Below are 23,821 nucleotides of genomic sequence, written 5' to 3' on the forward strand. Positions count from 1 at the left end.
GTGTCTCCCTGGCCACCCTCACTGGCCCCTGGTGCGGGAGGACCCAGCGCCCCATGGTCCAGACACAGGCAGCATGGCTCAGAGAGGGGCAGTGACTTCCCCAGGCCTCCCAGCCCCAAGAAGTTGAGATCCCCCTTCTCCTGTGTCAACACGGGGATGGTTGGGCCTGAGACTGGAGGAGGAGTTGGGGGTTCGGCCTCTCCTGGGAGGCCGTGGGTTCTGGGAAGATATTTAAAGCCAGCCTGAGGGTGGATGAGCTCCTGGGGGGCCGGGTAGATACCCTCTGAGGGCCTCAAACGAGGGGAACAATCAAGGTTGCCTTCACTCCTCAGTGAAGACCTCGTGTTTGACTATTACACTATTTTACTGTTCCCTTCCCTGACCTATTGCCTTTCTCACCTTCTTCACAGGTCCTCTGTCACTGAAGGCTCTTGTAGCAAGGAGGGGATGGAAGGCTCACCCTCCCCACATCCCTCCTGCCCCAGGGCTGGGCCTGGTTCCCACATTCTCCGGGCTCGGTTCTGCCAGACCCTGGCTCCCGTGACCTAGGCCTCCAGGCCTGGGACCACAGGGACTGTCACCTTGATCCTGCCCTCCTACCCTCTCCTCAGCTGTGGTCCGGGCCTCCTGAGGAGCCCTTCCTGTCCCAGGAGGTGTGGTCTTTCTCAGGGTTAATGATTGCTCAGGGGAGGCGGAGGTGGTGTCAAAGTCTGCTGGCCACACCACTGCAGGCCCCAGAAGGTGCCCATCTGTGCCTCAGGGCCCATCATCTGCCTCCGGGGCCCCTTCCGGGGCACAGGTAGGGAGGGCACAGCTCCTCTGCAGCAGGGGCGCAGGGTCTCCTGGCCAGGGGTAGGGACCGAGTGGGGTGGTTGGGGCCATGGGGAGCTCTGGGGGTCTCCCCCGCAGCTGGGTGGGAGCCTGGGAGGAGGGAGCAAGCACTGGAGCTGAGCTGAGTGGACCTGGAGTGAGTCCCAGCCTGGCCGCAAGGCCTCAGTGTCTCTTGCAGTGTGAGGCTAGTAATACCTATTCCCAAGGTTCCGATGGCTCCCTTCCCTTCTAAGGCCTTGGGCGATTTGGATCCAATGAGGTTTCTTCTCAGGACAGAAGGGAGGCAGGTGCCCTAGAAAAATGAATTCACACGTCCCGGCCCCTTTCACGGGAAGCCTGAAGTGGGGAAGACAGGGTGGCTGAGCCAGGGGGCTCCAGAGCTCAAAGAGAAAGGACTGGGCTCCAACTCCAGCTGCTTGGGTTCAGATCCCAGCTCCATCCTGACTTTGGGTGGGCTCCATAACTCTTCTGGGCCTCAGTTTCCTCATCTGTAGAATGGGGACGGTAACAGTGCAGGAAAGACGCTGGAGAGCCCCAGAGCAGTTTGGCTTGTGGTCGGTAATGAAGTCTGGTGCCTCCTCGGCCCAGACTAGGAAGTGTCTAGCTGGGACTCACTACAGGTGGCCCCCAGCTCTGGCACATTCCCAGGCCCCGACACATCTCTTTGCCCTGGGGTACCAGGTGGAGACTTGGCTGAGAGCTGAGCCGGGCCTGGGCCTCTTCCCTGAGGCAGGGACTGCTGGGTTGGGGCACCAGGCACAAAAGCAGGGACCTGGGGAACACTGAGATCCAACTTATGGAAACAGACTGTGACCAGTGTGTGGACTCTGGCTCTTATCCACACCCTATTCTCAGGGGGGAAACTGAGGCCGGGAGGATAAGGGCTTGCCTGGGGTAAGTGAAATGCGGCAATCCAAACTCAGGGTCATTTGACTCCATGTCTGTTTGCCAGGGAAGCAGCCTGGGGATGGGACTGGAGGGGCCCCAGGGCCCTGGTGGCATCAAGTGGAGCCCAGACCAAGGCTTGCCCAGGGGCTCCTGGTTTGGGAGCCAGTCTGGGTCTAACGCTCTGTCCCTTCCTCTGGGCCATCCCTCTCTGAGCTTCTCTGAGCCTCAGTTTCCTCACCTGGACCCCGGAATGATAATTCCTACAGCTGGGAAACAACTGTGAGAAGTAAACAAGAAGGCGAGAAAGCAGAAGTGAGAGTTTGTGGTCGGTTGGAAGTGGCTGGTGGCTGAGCCTGCCTGCAGGGGGCCCATGGGTGAGGAGGGCCACCGCCCTCTCTGACCCTCCTGGAGGCCCTGAGCAGTCCTAGGGTCCACACTCCCAGTGCCTCCGAATTCTAGAAAGTCTTGGAGCCGTGGGCTGTTGAGAGCTGTGGCTGCCGCAGGGGGTGGGTATGCCCCACCCAAAGGGACAGGCCCAAGGGCCTGCATGTCTCATGGGGTGGGGGCCAGAGCCACCCTAATTCACCTCTGCATCCTTTTTGACCCTTCCCCAGGCACTTTTTGAGGGCTGGGAAAGGCGAAGTGTAGAGACAGCTTGGGGGAGGGGGCTTGGGGGAAAAGAAGCTGTAATTTCTAGAATGTAGATAGTCTCATTTTTCAGGAGACAAACTGAGAGTCAGAGAGGAGCAAAGCAGAGCCCCAGGGCTCAGCTGTGAAGGGACTGGGGCCTGGAGAAAGCCATGCCTCCTTCACTCCCATGCCTCGGCCTAGGGCTGCCTGGCACGACGGAGCCCTGGGGAAGGGACTGGCCTGGGCCCTGTCGGGTCCCTTCCCCAGTACAGCCCATGGGCAACTCCATTCACTTCTTCTTCTTTTCCTTCTCTTTCTCCTTCTCCTCCTCCTCCTCCTCCTCTTCCCCCTCTCCCTCCCCCTCCCCTCCTCTTCTCTTCTTCTTCTTCTTCTTCAATTTAATAGTATTTTCAATGTTGTTAGTTTCAGGGGTACAGCAAAGTGATTCAGTTATACATATATTCTTTTCTCAGATTTTTTTCCCTTATAGGTTATTACAAAACATTGAGTATAGTTCCCTGTGCTATACAGTAGGTCCTTGCTGGTTATCTATTTTACTCCATTCACTTCTTGTTCATTGGTGCTCGCTCTGTCCCTTGCCCCTGCTGGCGTACCAGGAGCTTAGGGGCCAGTGGAGGGGCCACCAACGCCTGAACTTGGCTCCACACCTGACCTGGCCTTGGAGGATAGAGAGAATTTGCACATATGCAGAAGACTAGGGAAGGTGTCCTGGGCAGAAGGCAGGGCATATGCAAATGTCTGGAGGCAGGAAAACAGGCTGTGTACTGAGAACAGGAGCATTCAATGCCCGTGGGCCACAGGAGGGGAAGAACGGCTTGTGTGGGAAGAGACCCAGCAGCTGTGAGGCCCTAGCTTGCCAAGCGGAGGAACAGGAAGTGGCTTCCGCAGCCAGTGGGAGCCATGGCGGAGGTTTGAGCTTGGGAGTGGCCGCGCCTGGTGATGTGGGCGGGCAGGCTCACTGGTGGGGCAGGTTCAGCCTGTGCCTTCCCCAGCTCACACGGGCTCTGCGCATTTTTCTCAGGTGACCGAATCCAGAGGATGATGCTCTGACTGTAGAACTCTGACCTCATTATGATCAAATGAGCGTGTGTTTATAAAAGTTTTTGTGACAAGGAGGAGGCAAGATTGCGTGAAACCCAGGGCTGCGGCGAGGCAGTGAGAAAGAGTGCTGGACTGGGAGGCAGCGGGGTGGCGTCCCGGCTCTGCCCCGACTGGCGTGGCATGTTGAACAGGAGCCTGAGCTTCCCTGGGACTCAGGCCTGAAGGGGTTGACAGCCCTCTCTTCCTTCCCGGGGGACGGTGAGGGCTTGACGCAGGTAAAAGACTGCGTGTGCCTCACACACAACATCAAAGGTCACCGTGCTGCTCTGAGTAAGGGTCACAGGCTTCTCGAGGCCCCATGAGAATGGGAGGGGGGAGTCAGAAGAAACTATGATGAGTGATGGGTAGAGCTGGGTGGGGGAAGGGGGCCTGGAGGTGGAGGCCTCAGGGACCCTGCAGAATGAAGCCCGTGGTTAAGGCTGTTCTGCCCCCATCTCGACCCTGGGGGCTCTGCACAGCCTGTGGGAGAGTCTGGCCAAAGGGGAAGAGAAAACCAGAAGGCTGGCAGGAGAGAGCACAGACATCCTGCTCTGAGTTCTGATCCCGTTACGCACTGGGTCGCGTCACTTCCCATCCGGGACCACAGTGTGCTGAGGAATCAGTGGTAATGGGTGCAAAGTTCCAGCCACAGCACTCGGCCATCGTGCCTGCTCCCTTCCCCCGGGGGACTGGATCCCAGGACAGGAGTCTCCTGTCTTCCCTACTGCACTTTGACTTGGTGAGGAGCACAGCTGGCACACCTGCGGCCACACACTTAAGTGCCCAATAGTCCTATGGCTGCTGATTCACCTCTAAAGGAGGGGAAACGAGGGAGCAAAAGAGGTGAGGGTGTTAGGTCCAAGATCACACCCCGAGGGGGTGCCAAGGCTAGCTGCATCTGGCCAGTGTTAAGGGTCCTGGATTTTGCTCACACAGTGGATGCCAGCAGTCTATCAGCATCACAGGAGCCCAGCTCCATCTGCATCTCCGCTATCAGCCCACCACCATCATCATCTCCGCCCCACAACCATCACCACCACCAGCTCCATCTGCATCCCCACCCGCATCATCACAAACATCACTGTTGCGTCCATCCCCACCACCATCACCACTTCCATCCCCTCTGCCATCCCTACCCCTAACCCAACTGCTCTCCTTGTCCCCCACCCACCTCCACAACCAGCTCCTGGACCGCCTCAGTCACGCACTACTCTGGACCCCAAGTCCATCACGCCAGCACCTCTCACGGCATCGCCATCCCCACAGCACAGTCATCGTCTCACTGAGGACTGTAGCTCAGCACACGTGATTCTGAGGACTGAGGGGCTTATTAATTCCTCCCAAGAAGCGGGTCCATCTGCATTTCCCAACCTGGCTGAGCATAGCCCTGCTGTCCAGCATGTGGGCTGTCCCCAGCTATCATCTTTGGAGACCTTGGCGAGCCAACAGTTTTCACAGCCACTTCCCCAGGGGCACTGGCTAGAGTCCCACTGCAGGTGATGACCCAGAAATACAGTCCTTGGCGTCATCCACACACAGCCCTGCCCTGTTCTTGACCTCTACACTCAATCTCAGGGCATGGGCAGGATGATGGGCACAGGGGAGAGACGGGAGCGGTTTCTGTGGTGACCGCGCTGGGAGTGGCAGTCATAAAGTGAAGATGGCTCCACAAGATGCACAAGGAAGGGATTTGCATTTGCTGAGCACCTACTGTGTGCCAGGCACTGAGCTGGCACATTCTATTCTCATTCGCCGCCCCCCCCCCCAACTTATCACTTATTGGCGGTATCATTCCCATCCTACAGATGAGGAAATAGGCTCAGGGAAGGGCAGTGAATTGCCCAGCGCAGCTCTGCAGCTTCTCAGCTCTGTAAACTCAAGCAAGGCTCTTCACCTCTCTGAGCTTTAGTTTCCCCAGGTGTAAAGTGGGTATAATGGCTTCTACCCTTCAGTGCTCTTGTGAGTGTTACATAGCACCCGGGCCAGGGTCTGGCACGTCGTAGCTGTTCCTTACGTGGCAGCTCTTACTGTTCAACACCACGATGTCGAATGGCTGCCACACGTTCTGCCAAGGGCTCGGCCACATTTTTCTTAAGCATTTGCTTGTGTTTCATGTTTAGGTTACTTCCATTTTCCAAGGTCAGAAATAATCGCTTGTGATGAACAACTTTCTGCAAAAAGTTTCTTTATTTTAGGTTAGTTAGATTACTGGGTCAAAGAGGGCGCATGTTTTAAAGATTTTGAGTCCACAGCTGAACTGGGTTTTTCCTCTCCTGCTGGGGTCCTGGCGGAAGGTGGGGCTGCACCCTTCCCTCTGTGCATGGGAGAGACCAGGGCCTTGAGCTTGGAGAACTGTGTTTGAATCCCACTCATTCCTAGCTGTGAGATCCTTAGCAGATCAGTCTGAGCTCCAGTGTCTCTGTCTGCAAAAGGAGATTAAATTATGTGAATTCCAAACATCCGGCCTCCAAAATATATCTCTACTCTCGCCTCTTCTCTCCAGCCCTGCTGCCACCATTTCAGCCCATTGGCACACAGCAGCTGGAAAGATCTTTTAGAAAAGTAAATGAATCCCTGTCGCTCCCCCGCTCAAAACCCTGAAACGATCTTCTGTTTTTCTTAGAATAAAACAAACCATCCTCACCATGTCTTACAGGGCCCAGCATGATCTGGCCCCAGCCTATTTCTCCAAGCTCATCTCCCACCCCTCTCCCCTCTGTCCCTGTGCTCCAACCACACAGCCCCTCTTTCAATTCCTGGAACACACCTGATTCTTACCTGATCCGGGGCCATCTCTTGTATTGTCCGTACAACCTGGAAGGACCCTATAACAGTGCTTGCTCTATCAAAGTAACATGGATATTTAATGTAAACATTCCAAATAATACTACAAGGTTTAGAACAAAAACCGGCCTCTGAGCTGCTTTTTTCCATGTTTTTGTTTGACTTGGTTTGGGTTTTTCAGTGTCTGTCACTGGTGTGCAGGTTTCCATGATTTGATGTGTTTGCTTACTTCCACGGTGTAAATACTTCCATCCCCGCTGATTTCAAGCTGCCGACATAATGCCAACCAGTTTGCTAAATTCCTGAAACGATGGGTGCCATTGCCTCTGTCTTCCTTTCGACGCCTGGTGATCCCTGGCTGGCTCTAACTAAGAAGGAGGCTCCAAAAAGCTGACTGGGGCCCTGTGGGTGGGGCTTGTTTCCTGGACACCACACCATAGAGTGATCCAATGGAGGCCCCTGCAGTTCAGAATCTGTGGGGCTTTTCTCTTAGGTGGGTCAGCTTTCTCTGATTTTTATTTCTGGTTGTTGGGGGAGGGGTCAGATAATCAGCCAGTGCTCTTGGGACTGATTGGGGAAAAGAGGCTGAGAGTGTCACCATTTAGTGTGTGGTCTTTCACTTAACCCCCTGTCTTGTTATGGTGCCCCTACCTCCACTGGGCCTCGTGTCCCTGAGTCCAGAGCTCTCTGATTCAGCCTCCCCAGGAAGCAGCCTCCTTGTGCTCTAGGGTGAGGATGAGGAAGTAGTGTCCGGAGTCTAAGTGCTTCTCATGCAAACCTTCAGCCAGTTTCCTGCCTTCAGGCCACTGCATACCTCTGCTCCCAGAGGGTCCTAGAACCTTCAATTCTTCAGGCTTGTTGGGGTTTTGAGCTTGCTTCCTGTGAGTGTTCTTTACCCCCATCCTTACTCCGGTTTTTTTTTTTTTTAATTAATTAATTAATTTTTGGCTGTGTTGGGTCTTCGTTTCTGTGTGAGGACTTTCTCTAGTTGTGACAAGCGGGGGCCACTCTTCATCGCGGTGCGCGGGCCTCTCACTATTGCGGCCTCTCTTGTTGCGGAGCACAGGCTCCAGTCGCGCAGGCTCAGTAGTTGTGGCTCACAGGTCTTGTTGCTCCGCGGCATGTGGGATCTTCCCAGACCAGGGCTCGAACCCGTGTCCCCTGCATTGGCAGGCAGATTCTCAACCACTGCGCCACCAGGGAAGCCCCCTTACTCTGGTTTTAACTATCATTAGCTTGATAAGGTGATCGTCTCTCATCAATTCATTCCAATTCTAAAATCTTTACTATCATTTTAGTGGGGTTTCAAGAGGGAGGAAGTGGAGATCAATGTTGAACTGTCCATGGTTAACAGGAAGCGCCCTCCTCTACTCCTTACACCTCTTCTCACCCCTCAGATCTCTGCTGACATTTCACCTCCTCAGAGACTCCACTCTATGTTTTCCCATTGTCCACTCCTGCAGAACAAACCATGCCAAGGCTCACTGGCAAACAGCAACAACAATCATTTATTATGATGGGAAATCTGCCATTTGGGCAGGGCTCGGTAGGGATGGCTCATCTGGAGGTAGAGGGACCATTTCAGGATGGCTCACATGCATGGCTTGCTTACATAGGTGGGTGTTGCCTATCGACTGGGAGCTCGACTGGTCTGTGGGCCAGGGGCTTTGGTTCCTCTCCACATGAACCTCTTCAAGGAGCTGCTTGGGCTTCCTTATAGCATGGCTGCTGAGTCCCAAGAGAGTGTGGTCCAAGAGGCAGGAAGGGGAAACTCCCAATATCATGAGACCAGGGCCTGGAAACTGGCACAGCATCTCTGGTGCCATATTCTGTTGATCAGTCACAGGGCCTGCCCAGATGTCTTAATTGTAAAACCTGTGGGATTTTTATTTTATTTTTTTTATTGAGGTATGGTTGCTATAAAATATTATATAAGTTTCATGTGTACAACATAGTGATTCACAACTAACCTTTAAAGGTTATAATCCACTTCTAGTTATTATAAAATGTTGGCTATGTTCCCTGTGTTGTACAATGTATCTTTTTAGCTTATTTATTTCATACCCAGTAGTTTGTACTTCATCCCCTACCCCTATCTTGCCCCTCTCTTCCCTGTTCCCACTGGTAACCACTAGTTTGTTCTCTATATCTGTGTCTGTTTCTTTTTTGCGATATTCACTAGTTTTATTTTTTAGATTCTACATATAAATGATATGATACAGTATGACTTATTTCACTTAGTATAATACCCTCTAGGTCCATCCATGTTGCTGCAAGTGGCAAATTTTTATTCTTTTTTTATGGCTGAGTAGTATTCTACTGTATGTATGTGTATATATATATATATACCACAACTTTATCCATTCATATGTTGGTGGACACTTAGGTTGCTTCCATATCTCGGCAATTGTAAATGATGCTGCTGTGAACATTGGGGTGCATTTCTGTTTTTGAATTAGTGTTCATTTTTTTCCAGATACATACACGGGAGTGGAATTGCTGGGTCATATGCTAGTTCTATTTTTAATTTTTTGAGAAACCTCCATGTTGTTTTCATAGTGGCTGTACCAATTTATATTCCCACCAACAGTGTACAAGGGATCCCTTTTCTCCACATCCTCATCAACATTTGTTATTTCTGTTCTTTTTGATGATAGCTGTTCTGACAGGTGTGAGGTGATATCTCATTGTGGCTTTAATTTGCATTTCCCTGATGATTAGTGATGTTGAGCATCTTTTCATGTGCCTGTTGGCCATCGGTATGTCTTCTTTGGAAAAATATCTATTCACATCTTCTGCCCATTTTTTAATCAGGTTGTTTGATTTTTTTGATGTTGAGTTATATGAACTGTTTATGTATTTTGGATACTGAGCCCTTGTCAGTCGCATCATTTGCAAATATTTTCTCCTATTTGGTAGGTTGTCTTTTCGTGTTGTCGATGGTTTCCTTTGCTGTGCAAAAGCTTTTAAGTTTAATTAGGTCCCATTTTTTAAATTTTTGCTTTTATTTCCTTTGCTTTAGGAGACAGATCAAAAAAATATTGCTACAATTTTTGTCAAAGAGTGTTCTGCCTATGTTTTCTACTAGGAGGTTTATGGTTTACCAGTCTTACATTTAGGTCTTTAATCCATTTTGAGTTTATTTTTGTATATGGCATGAGAAATTTTTCTAATTTAATTTTTTACATATAGTTGTCCAGTTTTCCCAGCACCAGTTATTGAAGAGACCATCTTTTCTCCATTGTATATTTTTGTAGGGTTTTTTTTGGCCACGTTGCACAGCTTGTGGGATCTTAGTTCCCCAACCGGGGATTGAACCCAGGGCCTCGGCAGTGAAAGCGCGGAGTCCTAACCACTGGACTGCCAGGGAATTCCCCAGGATTTTTAATTTATGCAGATGACTGAATGATGACCTGGAGAGGCTAAAGCCATTGAAGGAAGATTTTATTACTCACAGTTCCCTAGAGGAGGGGGCATGCCACACCATGCAGGGCCACATGGGGAAGCACCAGGTTTGGCCAGGAGGCAGAAGGAGTGAGGGGAAAGCAGGGCCCAGAGCCCTTACTGCATTTTCCATGGGAAGGAAGGTGGGAAGGAAGCTGCAGGTTAAGCAGCTGAGCAGGCTTAGGATTGGATAGTTTGACTAATTTTGGCAGATTATAGGAGTCATGCTTAAACATTCAGTACCTGGTGCTGGGGAGATTTGAGACAGCAGGAATATTGGTTTGGTGTGTGAGAGCTGATAAAGGTGGCAGCTGGGAATACAGGCTTTGATTTTGTTGGTTTATATATGAGAGGAGTGTTTGCAGACAAATCACTTGTTATCTCTAGGAATTAGCTAGCCCTGATAGGGACAGCCTTTCCCAGACCAGCAAGGCCCCCAAAATGTCAAAGCATCATAAAATACGAAAATAAAAACATGATGAATGCACCAGATTCAAGGGGAGCAATTCTCACATCTTGCTGAGAGGAGTGTTAAAAACGTCTGCAGCCCTCTTTATCTGCCAGACTGCCTAAAGTAGTGTCCCATTACTGTACTCTCGCAATGCCCACATTCTCTTCCTTCATAGCACTTAATGCAGTAAACAATTAGACAGTACTTTCCTTGCTTGTTTAGGATCTGTCTTATTCACTAAGCATAAATTTGGTGAAGGCAGCACCTTGACTGTTATACCTACCATTGTATCCCCAGTGCTGGGAACAGGGTCTGGCACATAGTGGATCAAGGACACCCAATAAGTATTTGTTAGGGGAATGAATGGATAAATCAGGGTACTCAGCACAGAGTAGGTGCTCAGGAAATGTCAGCAGATATTTAAAATGACCAACCCTCTTGATGCCCCAGAAGATCTGGGCAAAGTTGGGCAAAGACAACTCTGAGTTAAAGAGGGAAGACTAAAGCTGGAACTTCAGGACAGGTGGAGGCAAGCCAAGCCCAGAGGATGGTGGCCAGATTGGTGCCAGTGTCCCTCTGGCTATCTAGGGGACATTGACCGAGAGGGGCCTGTGAGGTGACCAAGGCAGGCCAGGGCAGAATATGGGGCTCCCAATGATGAGAGGGGCAGAAGACAGACTTTTATCTCCTCCATGATAATAGTTGCTGCCATTTTTTTGCTAACATACTTTGAGCCAGGCACTGTGTAAGCCTCACACAGACCCTGTAGTGTAGGTGCTGTAATTATTCCCAATTTACAGATGGGGGAACTGAGGCCCAGAGAGGTTAAGTTACTTGCCCAAGATTACATTGGATTGACACCCAGGCTCTCTAGCCCATATGTTTACCCCTTGCACCCTGCCCCACCTCTCAGGCTTTCCACGTCAGGCCACTGGGGTTACAGTGATTCACTGGCACACTCATTCATTCATTTCTGTAATGCCCCCTGAGCTTTCCCTGGGCTCAGCCCTGGACTCGGTCCTGGGGTCACAGAGATGAATCAGACCTGGACCTTGCCTTCACATCTCTCCTGGTCTGGAGGGAGAGGCTGATCTGCAAAGAGATAATGGGCCCTGAGAGCTACAGAGGTTAGGCTAGGATCTGAGCAGCGTCCAGTGAGGTCTCTAGGCCAGCTCAGGAGTCAACTCCTCCTGTGGGAACACTGAAGGAGTGTCTGGACAGAAGATGACCTTGGGGCTGCTCATCAGTTAGCAAGGCAGGGAAAGGCATTCCAGAAAGAGGGAACTGCATATGCAAAATGAGGGAAAACGGAGTGGGTCTGTGGATGTGGGAGGTGTGAGGGAGGGAAGCAGGGCGTGGTTAGAGAGGAAGCTGGGGAGGGGGCAGCGGTGCTCAAGGCCAGATGGTCTGTTCGAAGCCTTTGTATGCAGTTTGGCAATGGGGAGCCACTGACAAGTTTGGAGCAGGGGAGAAAGGTGATTAGAGGGAGTGAGGAAGGATAATTTTGGTTGAGAGGACTTGATTAGAGACGGAAGGGAAGGAGACCGTGAGGAGGGCTGAGCCGGGGAGAGAGGAAGCCTGTTGCAGGATGGAGAGAAGTGTAAGAGGTTCAGGAACTGGACTGGATGTGGGACATTCGGGAGACGGGGAGTCAAGGGTGATGGGGGAAGTGGGCGATCGCTGAGGCAGGAACACAGGAGGAAGGGTAGGTGGTGGGAGGGAGAGGAGTTGTGGTTTCTGATGTGTTTCACGGTCAAGGTTCAGCTCTGGAAGCCATTCCGCACCACCCTCGGAGGACCTGTCATACGGAGTCTGCCGTGGGTGAGGGTCCCTCCCTCTTCGTTCTCCCATAGCTTTGGAGCCGGGCTCCTCTGGAAAACAGCGCTTGTCTCAGCCGCACTGGGGCAGGAGTGGGAGCTGCCCAGGACCCAGTGAGGGTGCTTAGCAGCAGCTGTGTTCCTTTGTGTGCTTTATAGCTTTAATTTATCTTTGGAAAAGTTAATATATTCACTTAGCACGAAATCCAAAAGGTACAAAAGAGTATGCAATAAAAATCCTGTCTTATGGAATGATTATGTAGATGCAAGCATGCAACTCATTTTCTTGACAGAGAGCACGAAGCATTTGCGAAATCTTGCTTTGGTAACAATTGTCTTTTGGGATGAAAGAGCCTTGGGGGTTCAGGTATCTCTTGATGACAGTGAATCAAAGTCCCTCTTTTCCCAGATGAAGGATAGCTTGCAATGTAAGATGACCAAGAAGACTGGGCAGGACACGGTTTTCCAAGCATTCCTGCCCAGCTGTCAATCAACAAGAGGAGCACAAAGCCCTTCCTAAACTGACTTGACCAGGGAACTCTTCTGTTATGGGGCATCTTACAGGGCTGGGGTTCCATGGAGTACACTTTGAGACAGGATGCAAAGGCAGCTATGAATTGTGTCAGCAAGTGGGACAAAGGACCGAGCCTCCCCACAGAGGCTCTGGATGGTCCTGGACAAGTCATAGTCCTTCTCCAGGCCCCTGATTTTGAAGGATGCTGTTAGCTTGGACTTTAAACAGGCAGGTTAGTGCAGTGGTTGAGGGAATGAATTCTGGAGTTCAAAAGACCTGTTTTCAGAGCATGGTCTTGCCATTGACTCTCTGTGTGGCCTCAGGCAAGCCCCTTAGCAGCCACTTAGTTGTAGGAATAAAGAGATTATGCATGTAATATACTTGGATCCATGCTTGCTACACAGTGGGCACTGAACCCTGGGGTCAAGTTCAGGGTCAGTCTCAGGCTGGGGCTCTAGACCAGGCTCAGCTACCCTGCCCCTCCCTGCCATGCCCCCCAACTCCCCGTCCCCTGGAACATCTGGCAAATGGGCAGAATTTGATAGGGGCCTGGGGGGAACCTTGAGTGATGGAGGTGAGTCGACCGGGGTCAGACCCGACTGATCAGGGTCCACCAGAGGAGGGAGGACTGGGTTCAGGTGCCCCTCCCCTGATGCCTCTTCCCCCAGGTCCCTCCAGACGTGATGGTGTGGCCGTGGCTGTCCTGCCTCTTGCTTCCTGCCCTCATGGTGTCTGGTGGGTACCTCCCCTCCCCCACCAGGGCAGCACTAACCTGGGGATCCTCAGCAGAACCCTCCAGAAGGGTGGGATGCTGCTTCATCAGCAAACACCCAACTCCTATGGCCCAGTCCCGGGCTTGGCTGCTCTGGGGAGGCCTGGAGAGGAATCCAGTCCTGGGCCGGTGAAAGTTGGCCAGTGGGACTGGTGTGGGCTCCCACAGGGGCAGATGGGGGTCAGTCTTTATGGAGGTGTCCAGATGTTCCAACACTCTGTGTCCCTACAGTGGCAGCCAACGTGGCCCCAACATTCCTGCCCAACATGTCGGCAGTGAACCTGCCCGAGGACCTACCAGTGGGTGAGTAACTGTCCCTGTGCCCAGACTGCACCAAACACTTACCCACAAGAGGGCCCCAGGGGCTCTCCTGTGGGCTTGCTCCCCATCCCTGCAGCTCCACGGCTCGTCATGGGGCAAAGGTGGCCTGAAGGAAGTTTGTTCCAGAAGTTTGTTTTCTCCTTTGCAGCTTTTGGGTCGAGGGCCCTCACACAGCATCAAATAATCAAGACTCACTCCAAGAGAACATTCCTCCCATTTCCCATCTCTTTCAGTCTTTCTGATTTCCCAAGGGAGAAAGTATCCATTTGGTACCATTATTTCTCTTCTACCTCTCTCACTTGCTCATCTCTCTTCCTCCTCTGCTATTTTTTTTTTTCAGACAGAAAGAGAGCAGGCTTTAGGCTCAGAGCCTTTCATGCATACATCTCACCAGAAATTGATACTTCTGCTGTCTTCGTTTGTAGAGTTACCTTCCCTCTATGGCTAGTGAAATGAGTTTTCTATGTACAGTAGCCATCTAGTTTGCTTTTAAAATAAATGTATTTACATGAAACAGTAAGTCAGTTAAAAGGAGGGTCATAAACACTGAGACGTGGATGTGGTAACGATCTTGGCAGTGTACAGGAGTGAATGATGTTCATGAAACATTGTTTTGGATGAAGCCACAGGGACTGGATGCCAGATTCCCAGCAGGCAGGATGGGGGTTGAAGAAGCTGAAATGATAGATGACTGTATTCATTGGGATATAGGATCAGCTGCACATAACAGGCCCCAAATAACAGAGCTGTAAACAAGGTCAAAGTTTCCTATTCTCTTACATAGTCATCTAGAGCAGTGATCCATCAGGCTGTTCCATGCCCTATGCTTCTGGCATCAGGGACCCTCCTTCCATTTCCAGGTTCTGCCTCCCCTAGGGCCTGGCCCTCATCCACATGGTCCCAGATGGCTCATGTCATGCCCTGTTCCAGTGAGAGCTGGGGGCAATAAAGGGCCAAGAGGGCTCATTTCTTTCTCCTAAGGACAGGGCTCCAGATTTTACACATGTTACTTCTGCTCACATCTCATTGGCCAGAACTTAGCCACATGCCCTAGCTGCAAGGGAACTGGAGAAATGAGGTCTTTATTTTATTTAGCCATGTGCACAGCTCAAAATCTGGGGTTCTATTAGTCTGAGAGAAAGGGGGTTGTGAATACTGGGGGACAATTTACAGTCTTTGTTGCAGTGCCAGAATTGGGACCCCAAATATCTAAATCTACTAGATGAAGCAAGAGACTGCATCAAAGGTGAAATCCAAAGTCTGCCTTGGAATCCAGAAACCCAGGTCTAGGTACATGAAGAAAGGGTGGGCGATGGGCTTCAGAGCCACGAAGGCCACATCCATTTGGATGTGGTTGCCAGGACAGCAAGTCTACTAAGGGTTATATTAATAAAGGTTTAGATCCCAGGATGAGGGAGGTGATAGTCTCATTACATTCTGAGTTGGCACAATCCTCCCTGGAGGACTGGGCTGAGGTCAAACTATTTGATATCTGTGAATACAACAGAGAAGTAGTATATACACGTTAATGATATTTTATGTATATTTTCATAGCTGTTTGGTCGCAGATAAACACACACACACCTCCAAACAAATGTCACAAATATATTAACCCAAATGTCCTCAAGATCTCCATTCTCTTGGGTGACCCTTTAATGTCAGGTCTGATCTCAGCCAGACCAAAAGAGGGTCTTTTCTTTGATAACCACAGGGCCCCTCTCTGGGCTTTCTCAAACCAAAGAGCAATTTCTTCCTTTCTGAGATGAATTGTATGGCTCTCTTGGGATGAGAAAGCATTTTCAGTCAGGTTTTTAAAAAATGTTGTTTAGACCTTTTATTTTGAGGTATAATATATATACAGGGAAGCACCCCGACCCACTCTCTCCCCTTCTAGTCACTCCCCGTCCTTTCTCTCCTGCAGAAGACCTGTTTTCTTGACACTCACACTGTATAGTAGTTTAGTTTTGTCAGGCAGACTTTTTAAAATACGTCAAATTTGAGTTTAAAGACAGAGACCTAATATATGTCTTTTATTTCTGCAGCTCTTATTGATTTATTTGTTACAGTTAATTTTTTTTCAGACAGACTTTTAAAAAAGCTTTTCCTCCCTGATCCTTCTTTCTGTGTCCATGAGCACATGTGTACAGAGAAGGGTTTACACATCCCCACTCACTTCCCATATTTCCTTAGGTATAAGGGCCGTATCAGTTTACATTTTGACATTTTTGAATCAGGATGTGTCTTATATTTGAGATAGTCAGTTAACACAGAGTGACTCCCCACCCCAGCAGTCATTAAATTGACAGTGTGTCTCACAACAGAGGAAACATACTGTAGATACTAACAGCTTTCTAGCCTGACGGTCTTCCTGGAGGAGGGGGCCTGGGTGGGAAGGGACCAAGCTTTCTAAGGAGTTTCTGGAGGAGCCGGAACTATTTGGTCAAAGAAGAGCAGACTCCAGATGTGCTGCCCAGACTGTCCCTGAAAGGCTGTCGTGGCAAGAGCGGGGGGGGCAGGCTGGTCCTCTGAGACCCTCAGGCTGGTTGCTGGGCCCCACCACCATGTCACTGTTCTGGCACTTTTGCTTTTGTAGGCCTCTCCCTCCAGAAAAATACATTAAAAATATACTTTAATATACTGCATTGGCATAAAGACAAATATCCTGAGGGCTAGATTATAATCATTAATTCCTTTTGATTTTTTTTTTACCGTTTGAAAAAATGAGATATAATTGACATACAATACTATATTAGTTTCAGGTGTACAACATAATGATATATTTGTATATATTTCAAAATGATCACCACAGTAAGTCTAGTTAACATATGTTACCACACATAGTTACAGATGGCTTTTTTTTTTCCCTTGGGATGAGAGCTTTTAAGACCTACTCTCTTAGCAATTTTCAAATACCCAATACAGTATTATTAACTCTAGTCACCATGCTGTACATTACATCTCCAGGACTTATTTATTTTATAACTGGATATGTGTACCTTTTGACCCTCTTCACCCATTTCTCAGTCCCCCGCACCTCACCTCTGGCAACCACCAATCTTCTCTGTATCTATGAGCTTGGTTTTTGTTTTTAGATCCCACATGTAAATGAGATCATACAGTATTTGTTTTTTTTTGACTTATTTCTCTTAGCAGAATTCCCTCTAGGTCCATCCATGTTGTTACAAATGGCAAGATTTTATTCTGTTTTTAAGGCTGAAAATATTCCATTGTACATGTATACCACATCTGCTTTACCCATTCATCCATTGATAGACATTTAGGTTGTTTCCATGTCTTGGCCCTTCTAATTTTAAAAGAAGTTTGACATTCTTGTGGGCCTCGTGGGCAGCTTGGCCAGGCCAGCATTGAACTAGGTGGCCATGGACCCTGTGCATTCCCTGTCCCGTCTGCAGGTGCTGAGGTCTTCTGGCTGATAGCTCAGGACCAGGACAATGACCCTCTGACCTATGAGATTAGTGGCTCCTATGCCTACTTCTTTAATGTCACCCCGAATACTGGGGAAGTGAAGCTGGCCAACCCTCTGGACTATGAGGTAAAGGGAAGCAACCTGGGAAGGCCTCGTGAGGGGTTGGGGAGGTAGGGAGGGCCCTGGTGGGCACCCGAACAGGGCTTACCTTGGTTCCCTTCTCTCTGCCCACTGCAGACGCTCTACTGGTTTGCCATCAACATCTTTGTGAACGACGGTCACAACACCCCAGTGAGTCAGAAGTGGGGAGGGAAGGGAGGTCCAGGGATCAGAGAGCAGGGGACTGAGTGTCCACCGCTAATTGCCCACCGCAAATAAGCAGAGAGCCCCAGCTAACAAAAAATGAATTGAATGTTTATTTTTATCGAAATTATACGTCTCCATTTTTTGTCATACAATATTAACCAAGATTTTAGTATTTATTATAATTTATATTAATTATACAAATATATGGTTTATCTTTTGTGTATTTTGTATATCTATTGTATATCATTAATTACATTATTATTTTTTAAAAGATTTATGTATTATTTTTTATTTATCTTATTTACTTTTGACTGCGTTGGGTGTTAGTTGCAGCATGCAGGATCTTCGTTGAGGCACGGGGGATCTTTCGTTGAGGCACGCGAGCTATTCGTTGTGGCGTGCGGGCTCCTCTCTAGTTGTGGCGCATGGGTTCCAGAGCACATGGGCTCTGTAGTTTGCAGCAGGCGGGCTCTAGTTGCGGCGCGAGCTCAGTAGTTGTGGCGCATGGGCTTAGTTGCCCCGAGGCATGTGGGATCTTAATTCCCTGACCAGGGATTGAACCCGCGTCCCCTACATTGTAAGGCGGATTCTTTACCACTGGACCACCAGGGAAGTCCCAATTACATTATTAACTTGTATTAATACACTTATTAATAAAAAAACAAGTGCCAAATACCTCCCTACCCTCTCTCCACTGAGGTCATCACTTTCAGCCCCTTTGGCTGATAGGTTGGTCTCAGTGTTCATGTTTCTCAATAACACACTTATACAGCTGTGTCTTGTGTCCGTGAAAGTTGGGGGTTTTGTCTTTATAACCTATTCCCCAAACCCTATCCATTAAAAAAATCATTTTAATGACTTGGATATTCATAAATATTTTCTCTTTGTAAACATTTTTAAAAGTGCAGATAAAGCTCAAGTCCCCTTGGGCAACACTTCCCAGCCCACTCCCACCTGAAGTGTCCGCCGTCACCGTGTTGTTTTCTATCCATCGCTAAACATTGACATGCATATATGCATCCACGGAAGAAAGATGGTAGTTTGGGGCACGTTTTCTGAAATCCAAGTGGGATCCTACTGCATATATGGTCTTGAACTGCCTTGTCGACTCAACAATCAGCTTTGGAAGACTTCCCTGGTGGTCCAGTGGTTAAGACTCTGTGCTTCCACAGGGAGCCCGGGTTCGATCCCTTGTCAGGGACGTTCCGCATGCCGCGGGGTGCAGGCAAAAAACAAAACAATACAACAATCAGCTTTGGAGTCCCTTCTGTGTCTGCACATGAGTCTCTTGTTTCCTGTATGTCTATAGCCCAGTGTGGGGACTATAAGCACCACGGTGCTTAGCTGGTCTCCTCAGCACTTAGGTTGTTCACAGCTTTACGCTATGGCTAACAAAGCTAAAAGGAACATTCTTGTAATAGGACAGTTTAGATTTTTTTTTAATGACCTAATGATTTCCACAACATACTCTCCAAATGGTTCAGTAAATCTGTGGAGAGAAAAACTAAATAAGGGGTAAATCTGGATGAAGGGTATCAGGAATTCTTTGTACTGTACTTGCAACTTTTCTGGCGTTTGAAATGGCATCAAAAAAACACGGAGGGGAGGGGGGAAGCTGGGGCAAAGTGAGAGTAGCATCAACATATATACACTACCAAATGTGACATAGATAGCTAGTGGGAAGCTGCTGCATAGCACAGGGAGATCAGCTCGGTGCTTTGCGACGACCTAGAAGGGTGGGATAGGGAGGGTGGGAGGGAGGCTCAAGAGAGAGGGGACATGGGGACATATGTCTGCATATGGCTGATTCATTTTGTTGTACAACAGAAACTAACACAGCATTGTGAAGCAATTATACTTCAATAAAGATGTATAAAAAAAAAGTCACCCCAGACACCACCTGATTGTTCTCCTGAGAAGCTATACCAACTTGCACTCCCGTCCTGATGCTCCTGATGTTGTTTTCTCAAGCTCCCACGTTTTCTGGACTAACCTGGGCTTTCTCACTTGCAGGTGCAGAATGAAATGCTGGTGATCGTGGAGGACAGAAATGACAATGCACCCATTTTCCAGAAAACAGACTTCTCCACCAGCATCAGTGAGGTAACATCTGCCTTAACGGGGTGTGTGTGTAGGATGCAGACATCCCACAAATCTGCTTAGAGTGGGAAGGACCAGAGATAGCCAGCAGGGCATCCAAGATTGGGAAGTGCACCTCCTAGAAAGGGCAGCTGCAGGAACCAAATTCAGGGGGTTGCATGTAACCCCATGTACCAGAGTTACAGCAACATTTTGCAATCTATCAGACTGGATTGGAATATCTAAGTTATGATAGTCAGAGGTGGTGAGGGGGAAGGAATTGATTTTCTCATGTTTCTGAAAAATTTAACAGTATATCTGACTTCAGGCATGGCTGGATCCAGGTACTCAAGCCATGTCATCAAGAAGAGATTTCTCTCCACCTAGCAGCTCTGCTTCTCTTGTTGCCACCATCCTGGGGTGAGGCGAGCAGTTCTCCCTTATGGTGATAAAAGTGTCCCCCAGCAGCTCCAGGCTCACATCCCACCGGCTTTGCAATTGCAACACAGACTGTCTCCTTCTCAATGGTCCCAGCCAAACCCCCAGGACTGACTCTCATTGGCCCATTTTCGGTCAGGTGCCCATCAGTTGAGGAGTATGGATTGCTCCAATTGTCTAGGTCTGCATCATGTGCTTTCCTCTCTAGCAAGAGGAGCAGCCCCACTTGAACTGCATAGGCAAGGAGGAGGTTTCCCAGTGGTCCCAGGGCAGCAAACACATCACCACTCCTGAATCTTCATTACCACGTGGCTTCAAAGTCCTGACAGGTGTGGGTCCCCCTCCCCCAGGCCAGACCTGAGGCTGGTGAGGTTCAGACAGCCCTTCAACAGGCTCTGATTGAGCGCCTACTGTGTGTCTGGCACTGTCCTTGGTGCTGAGGATATCCGGTGAAGACAGACTTGGTCGCCACCCTCGGCAGCTCACATTGTAGTGAAGAGCACAGACAACAAAACATTTAATCAACAAAGCATTAAACAAACAGGATTATTTCAGATGGTGTTGAGCTCTATGAAGAGCATAAAACATGACTGGGGAGGGGCCTGCTTTAAATTGAGCCAGTCAGGAAAATCTTCTCTGGGTAGGTGACATCTGAGCAGAACTAAATGTTGAGGAGCCAGCATGGGCTGCTCCAGGAAAAGGATATTCCAGGCAGGGAACAGCAGCTGCAAAGGCTCTGAGGTGGGAATCAGCCTGGAGTGTTGTAGGCATAGCCAGGAAGCTCGTGTGTGTGGAGGGAGGAGGCTAAGGAGGAGGTGAGGTCAGAGAAGTGGGCAGTGGCCTGACCCTGGAGGGCCATGGAGGCAGTCTGGACCGTATTCTGGGCAGAATGGGGGAACCACTTGTCGGTTTTGAGCACGAGACTGATGTGGTCTGGTTCAGGATTTTCAAAGATCTTTTTGGCCACCATGAAGAAATAGTGAGGGTGTGGACAGGTCCTAGAGGAAAAGCCTCCCAAAAGAACCTTCCAGCTCTGCGGGGTGCTGTGTGGAACCTATTGCTGGAGGCTACAGAGAACACACAGGGATGTTTAAGCAGGGGAGTGGCACAACCTGAGTTCTGGAATGATCACTCATGGTGGTCCTGAGGGGCGCTGCAAATCAGAAGCCTGCTCAGGTTTCAGGGAGGCTGTGTGGGGAGAGGAGAAGGGGGAACTCTGCTCCCTGCCTCCATCCAGATGCCCCCAGAGGCCCAGCCCAGGTGGGAAGGAAAGGGGGACATCTGTGGAATGCTGGGTTTCAGGTTCTGGAAGGTCCATCGCTATCCCCGTGGTACAGTTGGGGGCACTGAAACTCCAAGAGGGGGCATGATGTGCTTGGGCATGGAAGAGATGTGTTGGAGCTCAGAGGTGACAAAACCCTTGTTACAGACCCTGCCGGTTGGCTCCCTGTTGCTCTCTGTGCTGGCCAAGGACAAAGACACTGGGTCCGGAGGCGCAGTGGTGTACTCCATAGAGAAGGTAAGTGTGTGCGGGTCCTTGTGAGAGTGTGGGCTCCACCTCCCCTCATGGCCACTAGGGGGCAGCATCTCCCACACAACCTGCAGGGACCTTGTGGAGCAGGGGCTCTGCGACGGCCCAGCCCTGGTCCCCACGCCTTCCTCTGTCCCCCTCTGGACCTCATTTGGCCCAGCCGCCTAAGGAGGGTGCCTGCTGCAGACCGGACCCTCCTCCCCACCCTCTCGCCTGGGGCACTGTCTATGACTTTGTCCGGTTAGCGTCACACCACCTGGTGGCTGCGGCAATCCTGGCTTCAAAGAAGAGGAAATCAAGGCTCAGAGAGGTCCAGGGTCTTGTCCAAGGTCACACAGACAATGACGGGTGTGACCCCAGTTCTCACGAAGACACATTGCCTAGCCACGGCCCCCATCATTGAGTGCCCAGTATGTGTCTGGAACCTACCTTAGCTCACTTGACCCTGTTTTCGTCCCACTGAGGCGATATCTAGCCCATTTCCCAGGCTCAGAGAGGTTAAGTGACCTGGTGAGTTTGAGAGCAGAGCCAGGATTCGACCCCAGGTCTCTCAGAGCAGGTCCTGGGGGCAGGGCCGTCCCGGGGGAGCCTGGCCTGACTGTGCTCTGCCTCAGGTCATCCCTAGCACGGACAGCAGCGAGTACCTCTTCAGGATCCTGCCCAACGGCTCCATCATCCTCAACGGCAGCCTCAGCTACAACAACAAGAGTGCCTTCTATCAGCTGGAGCTGAAGGCCTGTGTGAGTGCGGGCGCACGTGGGGTCGGGGGCGTTGGGACCCGAAGCCCCGGCTTCACGGAGACCCATCTCCCGGCAGGACTCGGGCGGCAGGTACAACAACAGCTTCGTCGTCCAGTGCTCCTCGCCTGTCTTCGTGTCCATCTCTGTAATCGACAAGCCGGACCTGGACCCCCAGTTTGTCAGGGAGTTTTACTCGGCCTCTGTGGCTGAGGATGCACCGCAGGTGTGCCAGGGAACTGGAGGGGTCTGGGTGGAGACGAGCGGTGGGGAAAGGGTCTGGCCACTGACCGTGCCTTCTCGCAGGGAACCTCGGTGCTGAAGGTGGAGGCCATGGATGGCGACAGAGGCATCAATGACCCTGTGATCTACAGCATCTCCAGTGAGAACAGGGTGTCCCCAGGCTGGGGCTGAGGCAAGGGAAGGGGTGGGGGCTCCGTCAGAGCCACTGGAAGCAGCTGCTCCTGCTGCCTTTTCCCAGACTCCACAAGGCCTGGCTGGTTCGACATTGGACCAGATGGGGTGATCAGGGTCAACGGTTCCCTGGACAGAGAGCAGCTGCTGGAGGAGGACGAGGAGGTGCAGGTGCAGGTCACGGTGAGTGAGAGGGCCACTGCCCACCTTGCACCCTGACTTTCTATACATTTATTTATTTATTTATTTATTTATGGCTGCGTTGGGTCTTCGTTTCTGTGCGAGGGCTTTCTCTAGTTGTGGCAAGCGGGAGCCACTCTTCATCGCGGTGAGCGGGCCTCTCACTATCGCGGCCTCTCTTGTTGCGGAGCACAGGCTCCAGACACGCAGGCTCAGTAATTGTGGCTCACGGGCCCAGTTGCTCCGCGGCATGCGGGATCTTCCCAGACCAGGGTTCGAACCCGTGTCCCCTGCATTGGCAGGCAGATTCTCAACCACTGCGCCACCAGGGAAGCCCTGCACCCTGACTTTCTAAACTCTGAACTTTGATCTCAGCTCTCTCTGAATGCTGGTTTTCTGACCTCTGCCTCTCGGCCTCTGCTCTGCTCTCAGGCCACCGAGATGCACCCCAACGTCTATGGGCAGGAGGCCAAGGTGAGCATATGGGTCACGCTGAGAGTGACAGACGTCAATGACCACAAACCTGAGTTTTACAACTGCAGCCTCCCAACCTGCACCTTCACCCCCCAAGAGGCTCAAGTCAACTTCACTGGCTACGTGGACGAGCACGCCTCCACCCGCATCCCCATCGATGACCTAACCATGGTGGTCTACGACCCAGACAAGGCAGGGGCACCCAGACCATGCGCGGCATGGGTGGAAGTGATGGTTGGGAGATCGCTGGGGGGGGGGAAGTGGCGAGTGACCAGCAGAGTGTGGTACCACAGTGCTCGATGGGGCAGTGGGCAGTGGGCAACGGTGGTGCTGACCATGAGTTGTGGTCGGAGCTGTTGGGTGACATTTGGAACTGCTGAGTGATGTTGAGCTGGTGGGTAAACTTGTGTTCAGGGTGGTGCTACGTGGTGGGGAACAGAAAGGCAGCACTGAGTGGAGGTTGGTCCTGGATGCTGGGTGTTGTTGAGTGGAATGTAATTTTTGGCGGTGTTGAGTAGAGGAGGTAGTGATGTGTGGATGGTGAAGTTGCGGGGTGCTGGGATAGTACTGGGTATTGGGGGATGTGGGCAGTTTTGAGCACAGTGTGGTCTGGGTGGGTGTCAAGTTGGAGGGTATTCCTAGGTGGAGGTTGATACTTAGTGCTGGGTGATTTGGGTAGTAT

General features: G+C 50.6%; 1 protein-coding gene across 2 annotated transcripts in view; it reads left to right on the top strand.

The window, feature by feature from the left end:
- The first annotated feature begins 699 nt into the window (after positions 1 to 699).
- The window catches only part of CDHR2 (cadherin related family member 2), a 39,041-nt gene continuing 15,919 nt past the window's right edge, over positions 700 to 23,821 (top strand). For both annotated transcript variants that reach the window (XM_082380503.1, XM_082380502.1), the window contains exons 1-12: positions 700 to 799; positions 13,129 to 13,195; positions 13,464 to 13,535; positions 16,967 to 17,106; positions 17,218 to 17,271; positions 19,300 to 19,389; positions 21,233 to 21,322; positions 21,949 to 22,074; positions 22,151 to 22,297; positions 22,378 to 22,453; positions 22,553 to 22,668; positions 23,098 to 23,331. In XM_082380503.1, the coding sequence (XP_082236629.1) occupies positions 13,144 to 13,195; positions 13,464 to 13,535; positions 16,967 to 17,106; positions 17,218 to 17,271; positions 19,300 to 19,389; positions 21,233 to 21,322; positions 21,949 to 22,074; positions 22,151 to 22,297; positions 22,378 to 22,453; positions 22,553 to 22,668; positions 23,098 to 23,331 (1,197 nt within the window). In that variant the 5' untranslated portion in view covers positions 700 to 799; positions 13,129 to 13,143. The remainder of the gene's footprint in view (positions 800 to 13,128; positions 13,196 to 13,463; positions 13,536 to 16,966; positions 17,107 to 17,217; positions 17,272 to 19,299; positions 19,390 to 21,232; positions 21,323 to 21,948; positions 22,075 to 22,150; positions 22,298 to 22,377; positions 22,454 to 22,552; positions 22,669 to 23,097; positions 23,332 to 23,821) is intronic.

This window comes from Balaenoptera borealis (genome assembly GCF_965194805.1).
Source record: "Balaenoptera borealis genome assembly, chromosome: 2".
NCBI classification, from domain to species: Eukaryota; Metazoa; Chordata; class Mammalia; order Artiodactyla; family Balaenopteridae; genus Balaenoptera; species Balaenoptera borealis.